Raw genomic sequence first — 21403 nt, 5'->3', positions numbered from 1 at the left:
AACACAGCTTTTCTCTGTCTGTGTATTTGGACTATAAAACCAGATGGAGTCTGTTGCTGAATGTGCGGTAGTCACAGGGCAGAAAAGGGCTCCCTCAAGTCCACATCCCTCCAAGTGTGTTACAAGTGTGTTGCATGGGAGTTCATACATTTTCATGAATTAACTAACATGCATCAGTAGTAAATTAAAAGTTATGTCTTTTTTTTTTTTGGTAAAGTTATTGACTGTCAAATATTATAGCTAAATTGATACAACAAAAGTATGTCTCACTACATTTCAAGAGGTGATGATGTTTTACTTTTAAATCAGTTTTTCAAAGTGAACAAATCATTCACAGCTCTCTGTCTTTATTTTGTCTTGGTCGGAAATTCACATAACACACCTACCTAAGTCAAAACATCTGTTCGAGACTGCTGTATATGCAAGCTTAAAGCGTACTGGTCTAATGTAAAGGATGTTCATAAGCACAATTATGATCATTCTTTTCAAATCATACCAACAAAACACAACCAGGAGAACAGCTACTTCACACAAGGTAAAATGCTACACAATGAAAACAGCATTTAAATATTTTCTATCTTTTACACTATTCCATAATTTATTTGCTTTTATTATTTATTTGAAAAAACAAATGTGACAACATAAATTAATATATATGAGTTGAGATATGAGATATATATACTGATTATATACAGTATATAGATACTGAGAGACATCAGCAAATGGCATTGGACGTACTTTTCTCCGGCACTAAATGTAAATGATACCATTTCATCTGGGATATCAGCTTTTATTACTATTATTATTTTAAAATATGGAGCAGAATATACAAGATTCACTGAGGCAAGACAGGGTGTGAATGTGTGTTGAAGGGGAAATAAATGCATTGAGTTTGAATGGCTGTGATTTGCAGTAATGAGCTCCACGCATTAAAGTTTAATTTACGGCAACTAATGTCAGAGAAAGGCAAATCAAATTTTGAGGAGCTTCAAGGTGGCAACAAATAGTAGAGGTTAGTTGAGCTGTCAATTAACAGCTGCCACAGTGGCTGAGCATATTATAACATTTTAACAAGTGCTTTTTTTATTTCACTGTTAAATTAAAGTAGAAGAAAAATAATAACTATATTTTAAAAAACATAGAGAAAGAAATTGTGTACACATGTGTGGCTTCCACTCTCCCTCTGAAGCTAACCCCCCCCCCCCTTTAAGAGTTACCCTCAAGTTCATCTATGTATGGGCTGAGTGCCCAGGATATTTCTATTGCCAAGATGATCTTGAAGAGTTGGAGAATGAAGTGGAGCAGATGTGAGCAGGGCACTTGGGCAGCGTCCTCCCTTCTCCTCGTAAATACAGCGGCATTGTTGTGCTGGCACTGCTCTTCTTTTGTCTTAGCACTGCTAAGTACTGGATAATGTCATTTCACACCATCTGCCCCCAGGCTTCATTAAAGATACATGAATGGGCTATCTTATGAGGAACAGGTGCTATTGTTTGTCCCTCAAGACCCAGCACTAAGGATCTGACTCGGAATACTTGAAGAGGAGCATCTGTAGTGATCAGTCAGACAGACTTGGCTGAGGCCCCCGTCTCTGCCAGCAAGCACTCCAACAGAGGTTTCTGGGGGAACTCAGCCGCCTTGCAACATGTATCATCAATTCAGATGACCGGATGAAGCCTGTATCAGGCCAGCAAGCAATCTGTTTCCCTCTCAAGGAGACGCTGGTGTTTGATAAATAGAACCGACTTGTTCTACTGTGAGTAGAATATTATATGGATACCATATTATGGAAGAGCTAATTAGGTTTTATTCTTTGCTTTTTTAAGGAGGAAAAATTACAGAACAATGTATTTATTTATTTATTATTTTTCCAATATTTAGTTCAGTCACAACAGTTGACAACTTTCTTTTTGCACAAACTCTCTTTTATTTTTGCATCATTGTTTTTTAGTGAGAGAAGCTATATTCATTCTTTTTTAAATGATCCTTAATTTTAGCAAATAAAACTTAAACAGTCTAAACTAACAAAGTTTACATAAAGCACTTACAGTAGCTCGACTGACTGTACTGTGGTTTTTAACTTCAGTCCATCCTGGGGTCAGACTGCAGAGGACGAGTCAGACGGCTCAGACAGACTCTCAGCTCTGATGTGTAAATACACGAGGTGTAAAAGACAGGGTAGACTTGAAAGAGCTCCCTTTATTTCTCCTAGCACTTACAACACATGCAATATGCACACACACACACACTCGTACACACTCTCAAATTTTAATACTGCATTAACCCATGAATGATGTACTTTTGCTACTACTACATTTATCTTTTATTATTCCTATAAAGCTTACTTGTGGTGAAATACAGATAGCACTTAACATATTTTAGATTAAAGATGCAGTTTTATAGTTATTTAATAACAAGCTGTGTGATTAAAAAAAACTTCATACAGACAAAGAATATTTCTACAGACCTGCATTAAGCTCCTTTAACTATACATTATTCGTCCTAATGAAAAACACGAGTGGTTTTGTTTTTATTGATGTTTAAGCATTCACCTACAACAGACATGCAAGCAGCTCCAAAACACTGAGCGCAAATGGAGATGTACAGCGCATTACAGCACTCACTTGGGCCCCTGTCAACACCCATGTTCTTCACTGTCTGTTATAGCCTCTACAAAGCACCCAGGAGGCCTAAAAACCCCTGCTGGCTTTCCTTCTGAACCCCCTCACACTGATCCACACGCACAAGTTTGCTACTCGCTATGGACCACAATGCGCTATGTGAAGGAAATCGGTAGAGTTTTTTTGTTTTTTACTGCCACAATCAGTCAGTATTACCAAGATTAAAAGACAAAAGGGGCAAAACCAGACATCTACCTCATTCTCACAGTGTTTCATGGTTATTAGCTTGAAAGGACCTGTGAGATTCTGGGTCTAATATCCTGATTAATTGCTACTTGACACCTTTTAACACACCTCTCAATCATATGCTTATCTTGTATATAATCCGCATTCATTTGTCTTGTAAAAGTAGAACCCCTTCACGTATTTTTTTTAAATACTGACAACAGGTCGACCGCAAGTAGCCAAAAAATTCCAAAAAGCTCAAGGTGATGATGTTCTTAATTCTGTAAAATCATTTAGATTATAATAGGCGCTTTTCCCATTAGGAAAAGATCACAATCACCAGTAATCATTTTGAGGAGGGCTCACGTTTCACTGACATCTCATTTTAATAAAAATTACTTCCACACTTTAGTAGCTGTCAGATCCGCAGCTCTCACTAACCTTCTCTTTCACATTTTCTATAGGAGGGGTTCTGTAATTTCACTCATGGAGGATAGACTCCAGCTGTTGCTGTAAGACCTGATAGTTCACACTTCATTCCCCCCCTGCTCTCCACTGAGCTACACACCAAACGCCTGCGAATAGAAATCACCTTTTGTGATCCATTTAAAGGGAAAGTGATCTTGAGGAAGCTGGCAAGTCTGGCTACATCCCAACAGCAGCACACACAGTAAAACTGACACTAGACAGCAGGATATGTTTTAACACCCGCCACTGTGTACACAGCCCGCTGGGTGTACACTGTACTGGAGCCTAACCAGGAGGAAAATCACTCACTAGAAGCACTTCTGCTGCTGAATCCTCTGTGTTGCTTCAGGATTTGTTCCCCCATGAAACAATTTTAAGCACATATTACTCCCTTACTACAGGTCACTTGTCAGTTGGTTATAGTACTACTGTACAGTGAACAGTTACATGGCAGACATACACATTGATCGAACAGAGATGTGATGGTGTTTGGATTTGTCTGCAGCTAATGGTAATCAGACAAATAGATCAATAGATTTGAACCAGACTTTGATGCTCCAGACCTCTCCCTTTGAATGAAGGTCTTCATATTACCACCCACTAGACTGAAACACATTATTCCTGCTTGTCTGCTCTGAAAATGGGCGCACTGGAATGGGGAGGGCAAATACACTGGAGAGGTTCAGGTCACTAACAAAGGGCCCTTGTCCTGGTCAAGTCTCTGACCTTTCTCCTCACTTCCTTCCTGCATCTGAAAATCCTTGTACAGAACCCATTCCTGCAAAAGTAAAAGACAGACCTCTAAAGCCAAAGATCAACAGTGTACAAGCACTAGCCTGAAACTACTCCCATATTTTCTCTGAATTGTTGGGGTACAGCTCGAAGTCTGACAGTAGGCTCTGTTTGCTCAGGTTTGAGTGTAACACTGCACATCAGTCATGACTGTGTGTGCTACACTGAGTGCTGTTCAGGATAAAGTGCAGCAAATCCAGACACTGAGTGAGGTCAGCCCATCCAGAGGGAATAACCAATAGATGACTTCTTGTTCCGCTAATTCCTTACACAGTAAAACAAGCCTTCTTGGAAAACAGCCATTCCAATATGTCTATATTAAGTCGATGGGAGCTTGAAAGCAGGGTAGTCCAACCCTCTGACTTGCCTAACACAACCCACCCCAAATCCCCCCACTCCAGTCCTCCTCCATCTCATCGTTCCTCCTGACTTCCTTGGCATTGTGGATAAAACTACAGGCTACTGTTTCCTTAAGTACACTGCCTGGACTTTACAGGATTTCTGCACACTACTTAGTAGTAGTTGTAGTATTAAATGTTTGAAGTGAAATGTAGTAAGAGCAAAATCTTGACCTTAAGTATGACTCAAAATGGTAAAATAGACAGACAGAAATAAGTAAAATAAACATAAATATAAGTGCATATGCAGAATATTAAAACATGCATTGATATAAAAAAATATCAAGACATGACATGAAATGTGATCTGTGTAAGTTTTTGTGTACATATGTACAATTGTGTACATAAAGCAAATTGTGCTAATTCTTTAAATTAAATGTACCCATCTAAAACATTTGTTTATGGAGAAGTCAGCCCTTAAGGTATGTTCTTCTTGTTTAAAACTATTTAACTGGTGTATTTTTAGGTTCTCTGTATTACATCACATTGTCTGTGTTTGATTCTGAACTAGCAAAACATTTAGATATTAGATCTAGTTAAAATATGCATTCCTACTTGCTGACACAATGTATGTCATCAATTGTGTGCACACAGCAACACAATCCTGCAGTACACCCTTAAAGCTTCAGATTATTTTAAACAGCAAATTCAGTGTTGTATTCCCAGATAATATAATTTTTTTGGAGGGTGGGGGAATACATGGAAGTAAGAATGAATATTTTTTTCAAGGTCTGGCCATAAAATGAGGGTTCACATTAAACTGGCTAAATCCATGGGGACTCCCTCAAACAGCATGTGTAATGACGGGAAAGAAGAGAACAGACATAAACAAACCCACAAGTGAGTTTGGGGCCTGCATCATTATACTGCATATACATCCTCGCTGTATGGAAATCGGAATAAGTGAAACGCCTCTGACCCTCATTGCAGGGGGGTGAGTGAGGTTCTAAAGAATATTGGACACGGACTAGTCAGATAGCCAGCTCCAGCCTTGTGATGTGAACAGTGTAGGGGGAGTGGGAAATAAAGGGATTTAAGTATGTGAGGCTTATGAAATAATGTGTCTGTAAAGGTTTGAAATATCACATCTTCAACACTTTGGACCAAGCAGAGATACATATATACTCTGGCTGTTCACTGTTTGTGTATTATATAAAATCATTGTAAAAATATATATAAATTCCCTCTGAACTTGGCATTGCCTGGTTTGTATGTATGTAATCTATGGTTTTATTATTATAAAATTTGAGGGAAAAACCTTCAATAAAAAAAAATATTTTGTCTGACTGTGAAAGAGAATACCACCCCTAATTTGTGTGATGGTATTGTCCACACTACGGCTGGGTTTCCCCCTCTGTCCTGTCCTCCAATCATAGACTGAGGCTCTGTCCTCACTGTTACCTCCCAGCTGCTGGGGCCACAGAAAACAACAGAGCCCATTATGTTGTTCAGCCGAGAGCAGGCCTGTCAGGAGGGGCAATAGACACAAGTGCGTTGCGACTTTGAAACATACTCAAATATCATCTCCTAATGATCGTCAGGAAAAAACATTTTTGTAAAGATCAAACAAGAAATAAGATGAAGATTTAATTATATTTAAGAATTAGCAATGAAATCAAGTAAATACTGAAAAGAAAAAAAATAGGTACTTTGGCAAAGTGGATATAAAAACAGAAATAAAATTCTAGAATTCCATTTATATGAAAAACTGTGGAGGACAAAATAGCTCATTCGTTGTGTTCTGTCAGGGAATGCTTGGACTCTCCCCCGCCTCCAAAAACAAAAAGCTCCTTTTTTGCGTTGGCCATGGGCTGAATGCTTTGCTTTGCCACCCCAGCCCTAAGAAAACACGCGCCCCTTTCTCCCTGCCGGCTGTCCGTACACAGTAGAGCCTATTAATGCAGCTCCTTCTCCCTGTGAGTGTGCCCACTGCTGAGGATGATGGCCACGCAAAGCCAATGCAAAGACAAAACAGTTTGCACAACATTAGCAAAGAAAACACAGTCCATGCAGTGAGGGAGAGGAAACTAAATCAACATCACACTGGAGGATGTGTTCTCCCTCAACTGATATTTTCCTTATGAGGGTTTGGGGTACAATGGATGTTAAGTGTAGGCGCTCTGCCTTCATCCAGGGAAGGTTTGTGGAGCTTAGAACAGGTGCGTTATAGTGATATTAAAACATAAAAGTGCTACATTCATCCTATTTGTATGTAGGAATAAGATGTTCAGTTATCAGGATTATTTAGCACCATGATTCATTTAAAAGGCAAATTTGCATTTCCGTTTGCGTCGTAATCTTCTGTCTTGTGTCGATTATTCTTGTCACTTGTGAAAACTGATAGAAGGCTGGAAGTTTGTGTCATAAATTAACCCATCCCATGGCTGCTTGACAAACCCCTCAGGTGACTAATTTTTAGTAGACCCTCAGGTGTGATTTCACACATTACAGCCGTTCATGTGGCACCTCTCAGATGGAGCCTCTTAATTATCGCTGCTTAAACTGCTGAGGTGTCTGAATACAAAGGCCAATTACACAAAAGCATGGCTTTATTGTGTAATTTACATCAATAATGGATCTATGTTTGTCTACATTCCTGCCTCATTGGCAAAGACACAGTACAAGCAAGCATATGTTTCATTTGACTGCGTCTAACGAGACTCAATAAAGCCAGTGATCAGTTGTTACACTTACAACAAAGGAGACTGGATATACCCATGTTTTATTTTTAAACCCAGTTTTCACAACATCCACTCATCTTTTTACTTTACAGCAAATCAGCATTTGTAGCCCAGCCTGTGTACCGGTACTTAAAGCTTCACAATTAAGTGTTAAACAAATAGATGGTGCATTTCATCCAGAAAAAAGGAGGCAGAATCACTCCATAATGGGACTAAACCCACAGACCCCAGACCATTCAAACATAATCTACTGTTTATATTCCTAACGCAAGAATTTGTTTTAGTAGACAAATGACATTATATACCAACTGTTCATCCACTTAACTTCATTTGCAAACCACTACTGCCATTGCTGAGGTTGTATCTATTACACCTTTTTTGCGCATCATTAAGTTTTAACGGGGCCACGATGGCTTTATTGTTTAAATTTCCCATGACTTTGTTTAACGTCAGCATTTCTTCTGCTTCCTGACAAGAAGTCACATTTCATAAGTAATTAAATTGATCCCTCCCTCCCCACCAACAGAGTCCACTAAATGGAATTATTTGTATCCAAGTGTCAATATATTAAATCACAGAGGCTAATGAGTCGGGTCACGGCTTTCTTTTATCTTCAGTCTTGCATGTGCACATCTTCATCAGCTAACAGTCTCCTTAAATGGAGGATGAACATGCTGGACTGAGCCTCCCTGGGCGAGAGCCAAGCCCGTCTGACTAGGCTGTTAATGCCCCCACATAATCCTACTAGCAGGCTAACACAGAGCTTTTCAACACAAGGAAAAGCTCTGACGGCACAGCATCTGCATAGACACGCTTGTGCACACAGCAACACACGCACACACACACACACACACACACACACACTTACAGACACATGATCATTTCCCTGCTCTATTATTCTCTTATTATATTCTCTTATTATCATGCTAACAGTTCCAATCTAGCTGTGCTAATTGGGGGACTTACACATTCTCTTTAACAATGTCTATTTTTGTGCTTTTTTTTCCTCCAGTGCATTAATAAGAGTCTCACACTGAGAAAATCATTTGTGCCGGGGAAACAACAAAAGCAACTGAGAATACACAAATTAGCGCTATTATCATTGTGCAATTACCATACAGCCCTGTGTTTATTTAAACTCATCTGATTGATTTAAAATATTTACCATAATGTTGTAGTTTTGGAGTCTTTGCTTCTCTAAATTGGTAACCAAACAAAATCAGTGCATTAAATTACTGTATTGGAATGGATAACATGCATATTCTTTTTCATAATAATAAAGAAACGAGTGCAAACCAGTACTACAAAAATCCAACTGATCATATAGACCAAACACCAATTTCACAGAATTTTTTGTTCATGCTGGCAGATCTGGTTAGATAATGATTTGTGTGTGCAGCCCTAGACAAAAGTTTAATGCTTAAGCTGTAGTAAAAAGCTCTGCATAGAAATTGTAATGCAGTCCATACTGCAAAACCTAATGGTAGAAGCATCAAGCCGTGTGGCGACTGTGAGGATGGAGGAAACAGTTAATACAGTCTGATAGAGGCCAGTAATCAGCCTCTCAGTGACAAAGACCTTACATTGACGTGAGGATATATGTTGCAACAGGACCGTGACCCACGCATACAGCTGAATCACACTGCAACGGCATCACAAAATATGAAATATGGCATGACTAAAGCAGCCGCTGGATTTTATTGAAAATGTGTGGAATGACTTGATGATAGCTGCTGATCAAGCTAGATGCATGACAGGTGTCTCACATCTAGCTTGACCAATCTTGAACACATCTGCACATAAAATCTAGATTTGTCAAGCTAATACAATTGTTACCTAGGAACTTAAAGTTTTGCCAAAATTGTTTATAAAATGTGCATAACTTGGTAGACAATGGCATTGTTACCACTGCCATAATTAAAACTGTGTGAGTGTGTAAGACTCCATGCCACTAAATACAGAAGACATTTTTACAGAGCTTCCCCTAGTTCTTTAGTTGTTTCCTCTTCTAAAAATATATTAACTCAAAGTAAAAAGCAGCATGTAAGATAATTTTGTCTGTATTAAAACAACAGTATAAGAATAATCTTGTCACTAATTGAAACTAATTTTAAACTAATTTAGTCTAAAACTGTGTAAACAGTAACGCAAGCTGCATGGTTTAATAACCTAACTTACAATGCAATGTATTTTAAAAAACAAATCTACCTCTAGACTGTCTACCTTATACATTGTGAGCAGCTAATTGCCACTATAATTGAATTTCATCTTTTAATCTTGGGACGTTTAGCATTTAACCATCGTCCGCATGTCCCCTACTGTTTCTTTACACCATTAAAGACACATGTGAGAAAGCCTTTAGGGCTTTGAAGTGTGCAGTGGACAACAAAAATACTGGCCTTTTCTCTTTTAATCTCTGACTTCTCTTTTTAAATGGAAGAGATACACACATTCTGTAGGTGTGTTTGTGTATCTTTGTGGACACAAGGTTAAAGGTAGGATGCAGAGGAACAGATAATGTGTGTGTATGTACAGACAGTGAGGTTAGAATTGTATATAGATAGAACAACAGGTCAAAGGGAGATAAACAAACCAGAACATATCACTAAAGACTTCAAAAACATGTGAAAATATAAAAAAATAGAAAATATTAATATGGTAGACAATGGCCCCCATAGAAAGGTTTAATCTTCCAGATCAATGATCTCACAGTGTACTCAGGGTTGGCACATCAATGCCACAGCCAATGACAATGTCATGATAGTCTAATGCTTCCAATGGATACAAAATTTAAATTAAATATTTTGGATTAACAGTGTCCCTGTGTCTCATCTGGGGAGCTCTTCTTTCTCCAGCCTGTTTGTGAAGATAAAGTACACCCTGACCTTTCCACCAATATTTATTCTCTTGATGTGTGTATCAATGCGTGGGTTTCTGTGTGCCTGTGTACTGTACACGATCACCTCTGTGCATGTGTATGGGTATCTGCGTGCCTGCGTGTGAGAGTCAAACCACAGTTTGTTTCTTAACAGACCCATCTTTGAGGAATACGTGAACTGGGGTCATTACCATGTGAGAGGTGAAGGAATCGTTGCTTGTGGCATGGCTATAAACAGTACTGTCACTTGAGTTTCATAGAGCACCACATCTCATGAGGGCATTTAGTTTTATTTTATTTTGTACCCAGAAATACTTTGATAGACTATTCTGCCATTACTAGAAAAATTCATATGAAAGAACATGCCAGCCAACAGAATCACCAGTCTGATGATCAACGTGATGCTGTTTAGCTGCTCATCTGCTGCGACTGCTCATCCATTAGAAGCAAGAGAAAGTGGGTGTGATTATGAAACAGAAAACCATGAAGAGGAGACTCAAATAATGCTCAGTGTGCCTGAGTGATGCTGAGCCTGAAACAAATAAGAAAAACATAACAGTGTCCTCATTATTTCTTTTTCTTGTAATCTTCCAGTGCCTTCACACAGACTCAGAGAGATAAGTAACTTGTGGGGAGAAAAAAAAACAACAGTTCCCTGCTAATATATATATATATATATATATATATATATATATATATGTTAAATTGTCACATTTGTTGGTGGTGTTTCAAATTTTCAACTAAATCAACTCAAGAGTTAATCTTATCCTGGGATTGAATTAGTGCCAAGACGATTTCAACAACAAGGATGAACTGAAGGAATACAAACAAGCTGAGGGGAAAACACACAAAGCCTTGAGCTTTAACTTTTGATAAGCCCCTAACACTGCAATCAAAACATCTGCTATCTTAAAACAAGTGACATTGTAATCCCGAAGGACAAAGACTAAATCTCTCCCTCTCTTGTAGGAATGAAGAGAAAGTATAAAAAAGAGAGATGGCTATTCAAAAGGGAAACTTGATTGAATTGCATGCTGCCTTGCACCAAACCTCACTAACTAAACCTCTATAACTACACACTTCTGATGGATTCCCTTCAGTCCACATGCAAAAGCACCTTGAAAGCACACACATAGCGTGCCAACAGCAGTCTTCAGTTGCAGTCCCCATGGTTTTATTGTTTGGACAGTTTACAATGTCCACTGATGTGATTAGTTACATCATCAATATGAGACCTTAGCAAGAGGCTTTCTCTTGGTTTTCTCCCTGAAGCCAAAACAGAAGGACTTTGATGGTCAGTAGGGTCTCCAATAAAGTTTAGTGCTCTCCATGCTAATAGCAGAGTAACTCAATCCCCCAACACTGCTTACCACTTTGCTAAAAGTCTGTGACATACAGACTGCAAGCTTGTTTACAGAACTAATTAAGTCAAAGCTGTTATATATTAAAATGGCCAGGGCATTTTAAGAGGCAGCAGTAATGAAAACAGAGTTGCAAAAAATGCTTCACTAACTTGCCCCTGACTCTTTTATCTACTCTCCTTGCAACTCCAACTGGAGAGGAGTGGCCATTACCACACTGGATATTTGAAGGAACTAGGGTAGGGAGGGAGAGAACATCTCCTGCTTTAAAGGACTTGCTCATGGATAAACAATGTTGCACATGATCAAACTAATGTGAAATATTGAGAGTGATCCCTTTTTATTCTTGGGTGGTGTTCTGTCTGCAAAGTGCAGCCAGCAGAGGCTGGTGGGCAGTGGAAGAGATGGTGAACTGAACATGGTGACTCTTTTGTTTAATTGTGGATGTGGCTTTTTTTTTCTTTTTTTTTATCCGGGAAGATCTGTGGCACATTTGGTCAAGGGAGAGGCTGGCTAACTGGGCTCTGCAAGAAAGGACCTGACTCTGTTCAAGTGTTTGAAATTGATATTTAAAAGTACGTTCCCATACACACTCGACCTCCCACCCTCTCTCAAAACTATGCATCAAGGGGAATTTTCAGGTATCATTTGCCTTTAACTTTGTAATGAAAGCAAGGGCCTCTAAAAGTAAGATGCATTAGGGCTGTGCCCTTATGCTCAATGAGCATAAGTAAAGGGCCCTCCATGATATGACTATTACTAGCCCCTCGGTAGTGTATAAGGTACTTCATTTTAGAGTGTTTTCTAGACAGAGTGTTGTGCTCCGTGCTTCTCTTAGTGGAGTGTTATATGGAATTCTTTTTCCAATAAACTGTCCACTGTTGAAGTGAAAGGTCCAGGCTTGTGGCTTCACAAGAACATGTTGACAGTATGGCCTTTCTCTTGCAAAGAGCTCTTGAAAAAGGTATTTTGATGTCCTGGCAGTAAGTCTGGCTGTTGTGCTAACTGCTGTTTGAAACTAGAAGTTTGTGTATCATAAGAACCAACTGTGTTATGTAAGGGTATGATGTCCCATATAATGCCTATAAGGAGAAACTGCTCTTAAGAATCCAATAATATCTCCTGTGAGGAGTGCTTAAAGGTGCTGGAGGAACAATTGTAAATTAATTTTTGAAGAGCGAAGGAAAAAAAAGATAAATGAAAGGACAGTATAGGGAGTTGTCAGTAAGAAGAACAAGCAGGGGAGGAGGAGGTGAATGGAGAAAGATGTGCCTGACACCAAGCACACCCAGAAGGATAACGTTAGCTTCATACAGGCAGCCAGGATCACAGCCTTGACCACTGCCAGCGACCAACCCTGGATTACCCTGTACTGTCTGACCATGCCTGGGTGGTCTTTCACTGGACCACTCTGTGCTGCAACACATGAAGTACACAAACACACTTGTACTTTTTTTTTAATCTAGAGCAACACATAAAATATACCAGAGGAAATAAGGAACAGCAAGATAATAAATAAATACACAATACCAGCCACACAGCATATTGACAATGTAAGTTTTCAGTAGTTCTTGTGCTGTGTGAAAGCATGCCACGTTGCCCGTGTGGGAGTGACTTGTTTCAGAGGCATTTACCAGCCTCTTTCATGTCCCCCACCTCTAGGCTCTTCTCTATCAACAGGACTCATTAACTGTTGTTACACCCACCCCACCACCCCCTTTTTTTTGTTCATTAAGATGTGCTAATTATTCTCCTCCATATTTTAAAGCCCTCCCGATTACCAACAGGCAATTAACATTTGATGAGAGTGATGAATGTTAGTGTGACACAAAAATTAAAGATAAAAAGACAAGAAATATAAAAAACAGAAAAAGATGAGAAGGAGAAGCTAACAGAAGTTAGCAATGATATTTACTTTAATGTCTAATTTGTATTGATCCGTGCCATTGAATCCAGGCATTTGGCTCATGGTGACACCAATTACAAAGAAGAGGGAGAAATGTTGTAGTAATCAGCATGGAAGAAGTGAGAGGTGTAAGCTGCTGAGTGTTGCAGGGCCAACAGAAACACATTCACTGACCTGGATCTGTTGCTGGAGGAGGTTGATTTTGTGCTGCTGCTGCAGAAGCTGCTGCTGTTGTCTTGCAATCTGGTTGGAAACACAAGTAAAGTTGGGAAAATAAATATCTCCTGGTTAAACTGGCACAGAAAAAGTTGATCTCTTTTTAGACAGCATTACAAATTAACTGTGCTGCAACTGCAAGCACAATAGCAGAGATACTGCTCCTAAATGCTATCCAGGCCAGTTACAGTGTTTCAGAATATGTTAAAAGATGAAGGTTACAATAGAAATAATATAGGGAAGAAAGTAACCAAATATTTATAATCAAATGGCTAAAAAATCTGACAAAAATAAACTTTCAATTTTCTAAATGAACATGAAACAAATTGGGCTGAACTATACAGTCAAAATTAGTCGTAAAGGAATAAATGATTTACGGGACAGACGACTGTGGTTATGATGGAGATAACTGGTGCAAGCAGTGTACGGATGACGAGGTCCCTGCCACCCATGAGTGACGAGCAGGCACACCACAATCCTTCTCGTTCCAGCAGTCCCCCTTTCTACATGCCCACTTCATTGAGCATGACAACCTAGTTTTAAGTGTCATTTAATTTTCATTTTTAAATATAATTACAAAGTGTTCACTGTAAGATATCGGCCGTCTGCAAATGTGTCAAGATTAATTTGTGCTGGCTTCCTCACGAGTGTCAACAGTTAATTACTGTGTTGTATCTTGATGGCTTGATGACATTCTAGCTCTCAGCGGGCTCCCTCGCTCTACCTCTCTCCCCATCTCTCTCTCCCTCTCGCTCTCTCTCTCTCTCTCTAATTTTATTAATATTCTTCCATTTTAAAATAAGATCAAATAATAAAATATCTTATACCACTGTTCATTTGTGCTGCAATGTCTACAAACCCCACAGAGTCGAGTGTTTGCAAATGAACATCATTGATTGGAAAAGAAATCAATACTGTTAATGTATTATTAGTGTACTATGACCAAATGCATCACTTCAAGGTATATGGTCTATCTCTTCATTTACCACATGAAGGTCTGAGAGTGTGCTGAGAAAACTCTGAGTGAACTCCTTGCTGATAATTGACTCATAGCCATTAGGGTGGCTGGTGATAATAAAAGTGTCGCCCGTGTGGATAGTTTGTGTCCTTATTTCTTCCCAGACATTAACACACTTCATGGCCTCTGCTAATTTGCTGATTTGTACAATATGGCTCATTGGCCTGATTCGCGCTGCAAATCTAATGCCAGGCTTGTTCTAATAGGAGTCGATTTATAAGATATAGAGGACTTCCATGTTTAATATAACGTTTAATTCACACATTCCCTCGCATTTGTTAGTACAAGTCATAATAACATTTTTCCTACCACACAGCATAAATGTGGGCAAGAGAGCATGACAGAAATATCAGAGGTAATATAGAATATAACATCTCTTAAATTTAATATTATTCCAAATTCCTATCGAGGACGAAGATTTTATTGGCATATTTCAGGCATGAAATTTAATATGAAATAGAGTCAAGTGACAATTTGTTACAAATGTATTTAATGAGGTTTATTATAGAGAGGAAATGGGAAATAGAGTAAACAAGATTAAAGAAGGAAGGGGAATGAATGCTTTAAAATAGGAAGGAAAGAAACAAACAAACAAACAAGAAAAAAGAAAGAAATGTGTGGCAAATATGGAACATGGTGAGGGATAAAAAGGCGATTATCTGGGGTACAAAAAGAAACAAATAGAGATACTGTGAAAGTGAGAAAAGAAAACAGTAAGCTGTTACCTGCTCCTGCTGCTGACGAGCTAACTCCATTTGTTGCCTCTGTTTCTCCATCTGCGAAGCGGCAAGCTTCTTCTGTTCATCGTGGGCAGCCAGAAGCTGCTCTCGCAGGCTGATCAGCTGGGTGATCATTGTGGAGAGCTGGTGTTCCTTTTCTGCCAGGCTCTCTGGAGTACCTAGTGAGGGCAAAGAGAGAGGGAGAGAGAGAGAGCTATGTCAAGAGTGGAAAGGATAAACACAAGGTGGAGAGCCTGAGTCATAAACACAGATACAGGTATGTGTTATGCAAACCTGAAATAAAAAAAAAGGACACAAAAGGTTTCCAGGGTGTGGGCTTTTGAGAGAACACCTGCAGAAGGCCTTGGTCATTGTACACTGCTGAATATAGAAAAGTGACCATGCTGCACACACCGATCATCATATTGTGCTATAGTACTGTACACAATATATCATACAAAGAGAACCACACAGGCAGCAAACCAACTGCAGTGAATTCAGAAAGTGTTAAGGTCACACACAGCCTGGAGTTGTCTATTTTACTGTAGCTGGTGTTCACAGCTTTCATTGGAAGAAAGGGAAGGAATTGTTCCCGGCACATAGACAAAGAGCTGCGGGGAGGTGTCAAACTGAGGTGGAAGCTTATGTCAGACTACTAGGGGTGAATATAAAGAAAACTACACAAGTTTTTCATTATATGGCCAGTCCAGCAACACATTAGGGTAGGAACTCTGAAAGGATTGTTGTCAAAAATAACTAATGTTTACACACCTGAAATATGCTCTGAATGCACTTTGAAAATCATCATTAAAGGGAGATTTCTATCATTAAGATCAACACTGAATACACTCTTTATTTTATTATACGTGTAGACACTGAATGCAACGACAGACCAATAGGCTTACTTCTCTCTCTACAGTCACATGTCCGCACTGTGTGTGATAGAGAGAGCGGCTCCGCTGCACTGCTCTCTCCCTCCGCCTAATCAATGCTAAGTGATCCTACCATTGACTTACACCGCCAACATAATTGCCAGTGAGAGGCTAGACAGTAACTCACTCTCCTTCCACTGCACTCCTGTGTGACAAGCTGATCTGAGAGAACATACAAAAAAAGAGATGGGAAAACCGAGACAGAGAGAGACAGGATAAAAGCATAGAGCTCCAGATAACAGTACAGTGAAGTCTGGCCTGGGGCCAGCAGGAGCTGAATTCTTTCCTGGGTGTCTTCCTCTCGTCTCTGGCCACATCTGTCTTGAGTTTCTCTGAGAGCTCCCAGGGGCCCTCTCCACTCAAACTATTTTAATTTGACTAAACACCTGATTTATTTTATCTCTCCGATGAGGGAAGCCGTTTGTCTTAATAGGGCTTGTCAACCTCCAGAACCCATTCAGGGCAATTTACTGGCAGGCTTGTCTGAACCTCGGTTCGCCTTGCTCTGCCTCCACTGCCTGCTGCAATGGAAGAGAGCTGCAATTCTCCATTTATCCTCCTAACGAAAAAAAAAAGCCCCTAAAAGCAGCTATTCATTGGGCCTGCGTGCAGTTTCCAAGGCCTGAATTGACTTCTTATTCACCCGACTACACTTGTTGTGAATGGCTTATCTGTAAAATTGATACAATCAGCACCAATTTTATTAACCTTTGGCTGTGTCCATGAAGGAGCTGCCTTTTACAGGTCACCAGTAAGATACATCAGTCGTTGTCACAATAAATCACTGCTATCAATACTGTAGTGGGAAGGGGGGGGGAACTAAAGAAAGTAATAAAGGAAGGCAGACAGAGAGAAAGGGAGAGAGAAAGAAAAGATAAAAAGAAAGAATAATCCAGATGAAGATAATGACCACCAGGCCTCAGGGCCGGCATAGATGACCTTGAGTTTGGAACCAAACATCTGGACTCAATGACGCCCGCTCAGTCTAATTACACATTTCTGCTGATCACTCACTAGTTCAGGAGTGTCAACACTGTAAAAAATACTTACAAAAAAACAGTGCTAAGGGTCCAATGATGGGCTAGTCTGAGTGTGGAGAGCTCAGTCTTGCCCGGACACCAAAAGAATACTAACAGAGGGCTCATTGTTTTGATGTTGAGCGGAAGTGTGGGGAGCCCAAACTGCCCTCTGTACTGCAATTTGGGCCTTCCCTCTTTGCTAATGTTAATCTTAATTATTTAACTCTTTGTTCAGTCTTATTTTGTCTATTTTTAACACAATCAATGCAGAAATATCAACAAGAATTCCACAACTATTCAGATTAGCAGTGAATGTTGGAGACTTAGAAGATTTAAATAGAACTTTTGGCATCTAAAAAACTAAATATGAAAACATGTAGGAAGAATTTCATATTAAAGACAGTACACAACTTTGTAGAAAATCAGGCACATATGTTTTTTGTTGAGTGGTTAGTGTTAAAATCTCTTTCTTCCTGCTTTAAATTATGGATCAGGTTTAAAATGCAGATAAAACTTTTATTGGGTGGTGCAGAAGAGGAGAGTCGTGGTCTTGTGTCTGACCAGCCTGCTGACAAAAGAGGCTGTTTCCTGCATATTGCATGGCTTTTAACAGCGGTGGGGCCTGGGTCTGCCCGTTAACATGTCTCCTCACATTGCGCTTCCGAAGGCAGACAGACAGCCCAGAGATGCCTTGGCGCTACATAAACCCCAGCAGTCGGCCCAGACCTAACATGTTGTGACATCCTCCTGTTAGACGACTGAAGCTCAGTAGGACAATACCAGCCTGACACAGGAAGAGGATCCCAGGAGTGAGCGGTCAAGCTGTGCTGGCACTTTTCTTGTTTTTTTCTCGGGCCACCGTGTTAACTTCTGAGATGCTAGATTGACACATATGAGGAGGCGATGGTAAAGCTGTGTTGTTCAGTTTCAGCCCATTCAGCATTCACCTTTTGAGATTCCTGCCTCTTTTAAACGTCACAAAGTAGGGCAGAAAACATCAACGGGTGACTAAATAAATGATAAGAGGAAAACAAGCAGAGCCATGGTTGCTTGGGGAGGGATGGGGGTATTTGAGCCTTGGGGTCTTTGGATAAAAGGCACTTTGTAGGGGTGCGATTTGTTCTGTCCAATACCCACATCTCCCTCTCTCTTGGCTCCCTCCTCTCTGCTCTAATCAAGCAGTCTCTAATTTGGGTTCCAAGTCCAGTACCGGGGAAAAAGAAGGAGGCTTGTTACTTTGAAGAGTCCCGAGTGAATAACACAGATAAAAGATTCAGGCACAAAAAAAAAGAAGAAAAGCGAGGGAGGGAGAGGGTGAAAAGGGGGAAAATCACAAGGCACCCTATTCTCTTCCTTTCCTTTGGTTACGACAGCTGAGCCATTATGACCAGATCTGAATTGAGTTTTTTAGCGCCAGAAGACTGGAATTTCTTTGTCTCTCTATCAGTCAGCTATTGTGGATGCTTCCATATGCTGCAAGCCCATCCTAAGTAAATTAAAACTTGTCTAAATGCTACGATTGTACCAAGCTGTATCTGCACACAGGCTGCACATAGCTTGAATGCCTTGCGTGCTGAGGCTGTCTCTCTGCTCTCTTCCAAAGTGCGCGTGAATGCAGACACGAGTGTGTACAGATGTGTGTTGCGTGCTGCTCCAATCGATAAAAGGTACATGCCTCTGAGTAAATGCACGCGTGTGTGAACTCTGTGGTCATCTGACCCTTTGTCCAATCTTTCTGTGGAAAACACAAAGAGCCAATTGAGTAGAAGCTAATGGCATCTATTGGTACCTTCTTTAGTGTTCAAAATAAGATTTTTCTGCTCACAGACCTTTCTTCAAAACCATAAAACTGCTTCAACAAAAGCATGAAAGCATTTTTCCTTTACTAAAGTAGCAGAAAACCAAGCTAGAATATCTAGTTAGTTAGTTTTATGGTATCCCTTTGCTTTTAACTACTATATACACTTGTTCAGCAATGCTACAAGGCCATATGTGTTTCCAGTAATATGGTGTTAACGCGTCTCCATGCCCTACAACCAAGACAATATGAGCAACAGCTGTTTTACCTGGCTTGCTGCCTCTGCCATGATATAAAAGCTGTTAATCTTGCCAATAAAACACCATTAACAAGCATGAGCAATGACTCACAAGCACATGTCATCCACTGGCAGCAATGACTCTCCGTCCCTAAGCTTTCCTATATGGCATAAATATATAGGCTAGTTCACACTGCCCATCATCTTCTTCAAAAAGTCAGATCCTCTTTTAAAACCACTTAAATCTTTGTGCTTGAGAGTTTTAACAGCTTTTTACTTTTTGTGAATGCTAATGATAGTCTGGTATTATAAGCTTCTTACAGTATATCTTTATGTCCATCTGCATATGTGTGTGCACATATATTTGAGTATTTATGTGAGTGTTTTTAGACACTTTTACAGAATCAAAATCCTTTAAATGGCCCAGCAGACGATTTTTTTATAGAAATATTCTGATTGGCATATGGAGAGGTTATTAATAAAAGCACACTTCATCTACGGTGGTTTTGCTGTTCACGCTGAACACTGATGGAGACTAATATTTTGATGATAGAGGGAGCTTCACTCTTCAGTATAATTATGCTAATGTAAAAGCTCCAGCACTTCACTGTCTATCCATGACACTGGACAAGGTACTTCATCAAAGCCAAGATAGAGGCTCGACCTGAACATATTACTCCACAGGAAACGCCTGTGACCCAAAAATTCACACTGAAGACCAAAAAAAATAACTAAAACTTTACTTATTTTCCCCAAAAGTCTTTCAGTACTTGAATGCATCATTCTTTGAATCTATAATACGGTGCGACAAACCTGATCCTGGCACCTGTAATTGCAGTGTATATGACAAATAAAGAACTTAAACCATAGAGGATGATGTATGTATGCAAGGCCACCTATGGCAAAGATTATTACAGGAAAACAAAGATAGTCTCCAATCCTTCTATTCATCTCTTTCGGCCTTTATGATGATGAGTTTGACCCCTGTGCCCTTAAAGTAAAAAAAAGCATACACAGTTGTCAAGGTCCGTCTCATACAAAGCGCTTAAAGCATGCAAGACAGTGATCAAGGCAACAGCTCACTGTCTGCAAAACCTTGTAAGTGAATTAGTTATCTCATTCTTTTCACAGAACATTTATTCATCGGTCTTACCTATACAGCTGATAATTAAAGAAGAATGTACTTGATTCCTCGGACTGTGCAAAAGAGAACTTTCAAAAGACTTTTAGACTGTTTTTGATGGATAAGTATATCAACAATGCCTGCGTTTTGTCTGGGTTTAATCCAAATCTAGTGACAGACTGAAATAGCTGAACAGGAAGCAAAAACAGCTGAGACCAGTACATGTATTCAGAAAGTATATAAGAACACCCACTTAGTTTGCTTAAATAAGACATTTCTGTTCATTAGACCTAAGCAGAGTTCATAAATGTTTGTTTTAATCTTTGCTAATATAAGATACGAGTGGCTTTAGGTAGGAGACTGACTTCATGATGCCAGTGGAGCATCTTAAGATTTAAATGAAAATGTGATTGTCCAGACAGAGCAGAGCAGATTGGCTTGTGAAGAAGCAAGACAGCTGTGATTCTGAAGTAAAAAAACAAAAACTCTTAACTTAAACTATGTCACAAACATATCTGTATTCACTTCTGTAACACAAGATATACAAAGTAACAAGAATAAGATACTATTTTAACAATGTTACCTGAATTTATTCAAATAATAAAGCATGATCGGTATTTGAATCTCACTTTTAAACTTTAAGCTGAAATAAAATCTGTGTAACTAGTAATGGTCCGCATGAAAATTAATGATTTTAATAGTGGAAAAAAAAAGTCAGAATATCTGTGGGCTATAATGCATGATTTTTCTTCAAGAACTACAGGTCGTGTGTATAATGTGAGGGGTCCAACATGAATTTTATAAAAAAAAAAACATAAAAGCTCATTTGGCCATATTGCATTATCTAATCAAATTGGAGGTTGCGCATGCAATGGAATAAGGTCAAGCTAAAAAAATATAAATAAAGATAAAAAGAAAAAAAATAGAATATGTACAAAATGGCCGGATAGTTGAATAAAAGAGTAAAGAGCCATACATAAATGTGTTCTTCAAATGAAAAAAGGATTAAT

At 39.3% G+C, this 21403-nt stretch overlaps 1 protein-coding gene across 9 annotated transcripts in view; it reads right to left on the bottom strand.

The window, feature by feature from the left end:
* sox6 (SRY-box transcription factor 6) overlaps positions 1 to 21403 on the bottom strand; it is a 132255-nt gene that overhangs the window by 40808 nt on the left and 70044 nt on the right. For all 9 annotated transcript variants that reach the window (XM_035682452.1, XM_035682450.1, XM_035682447.1 and 6 more), the window contains 2 exons: positions 15290 to 15462; positions 13505 to 13573 (listed from right to left, as the gene is read on the bottom strand). In XM_035682452.1, the coding sequence (XP_035538345.1) occupies positions 13505 to 13573; positions 15290 to 15462 (242 nt within the window). The remainder of the gene's footprint in view (positions 1 to 13504; positions 13574 to 15289; positions 15463 to 21403) is intronic.

This window comes from Morone saxatilis, unplaced genomic scaffold (genome assembly GCF_004916995.1).
Source record: "Morone saxatilis isolate NCDOM2014 unplaced genomic scaffold, NCSU_SB_2.0 Contig11, whole genome shotgun sequence".
NCBI lineage: Eukaryota > Metazoa > Chordata > Actinopteri > Moronidae > Morone > Morone saxatilis.
The sequence above is the reverse complement of the archived record's forward strand: the minus strand, read 5'-3'. Positions and strand labels throughout refer to the sequence as shown.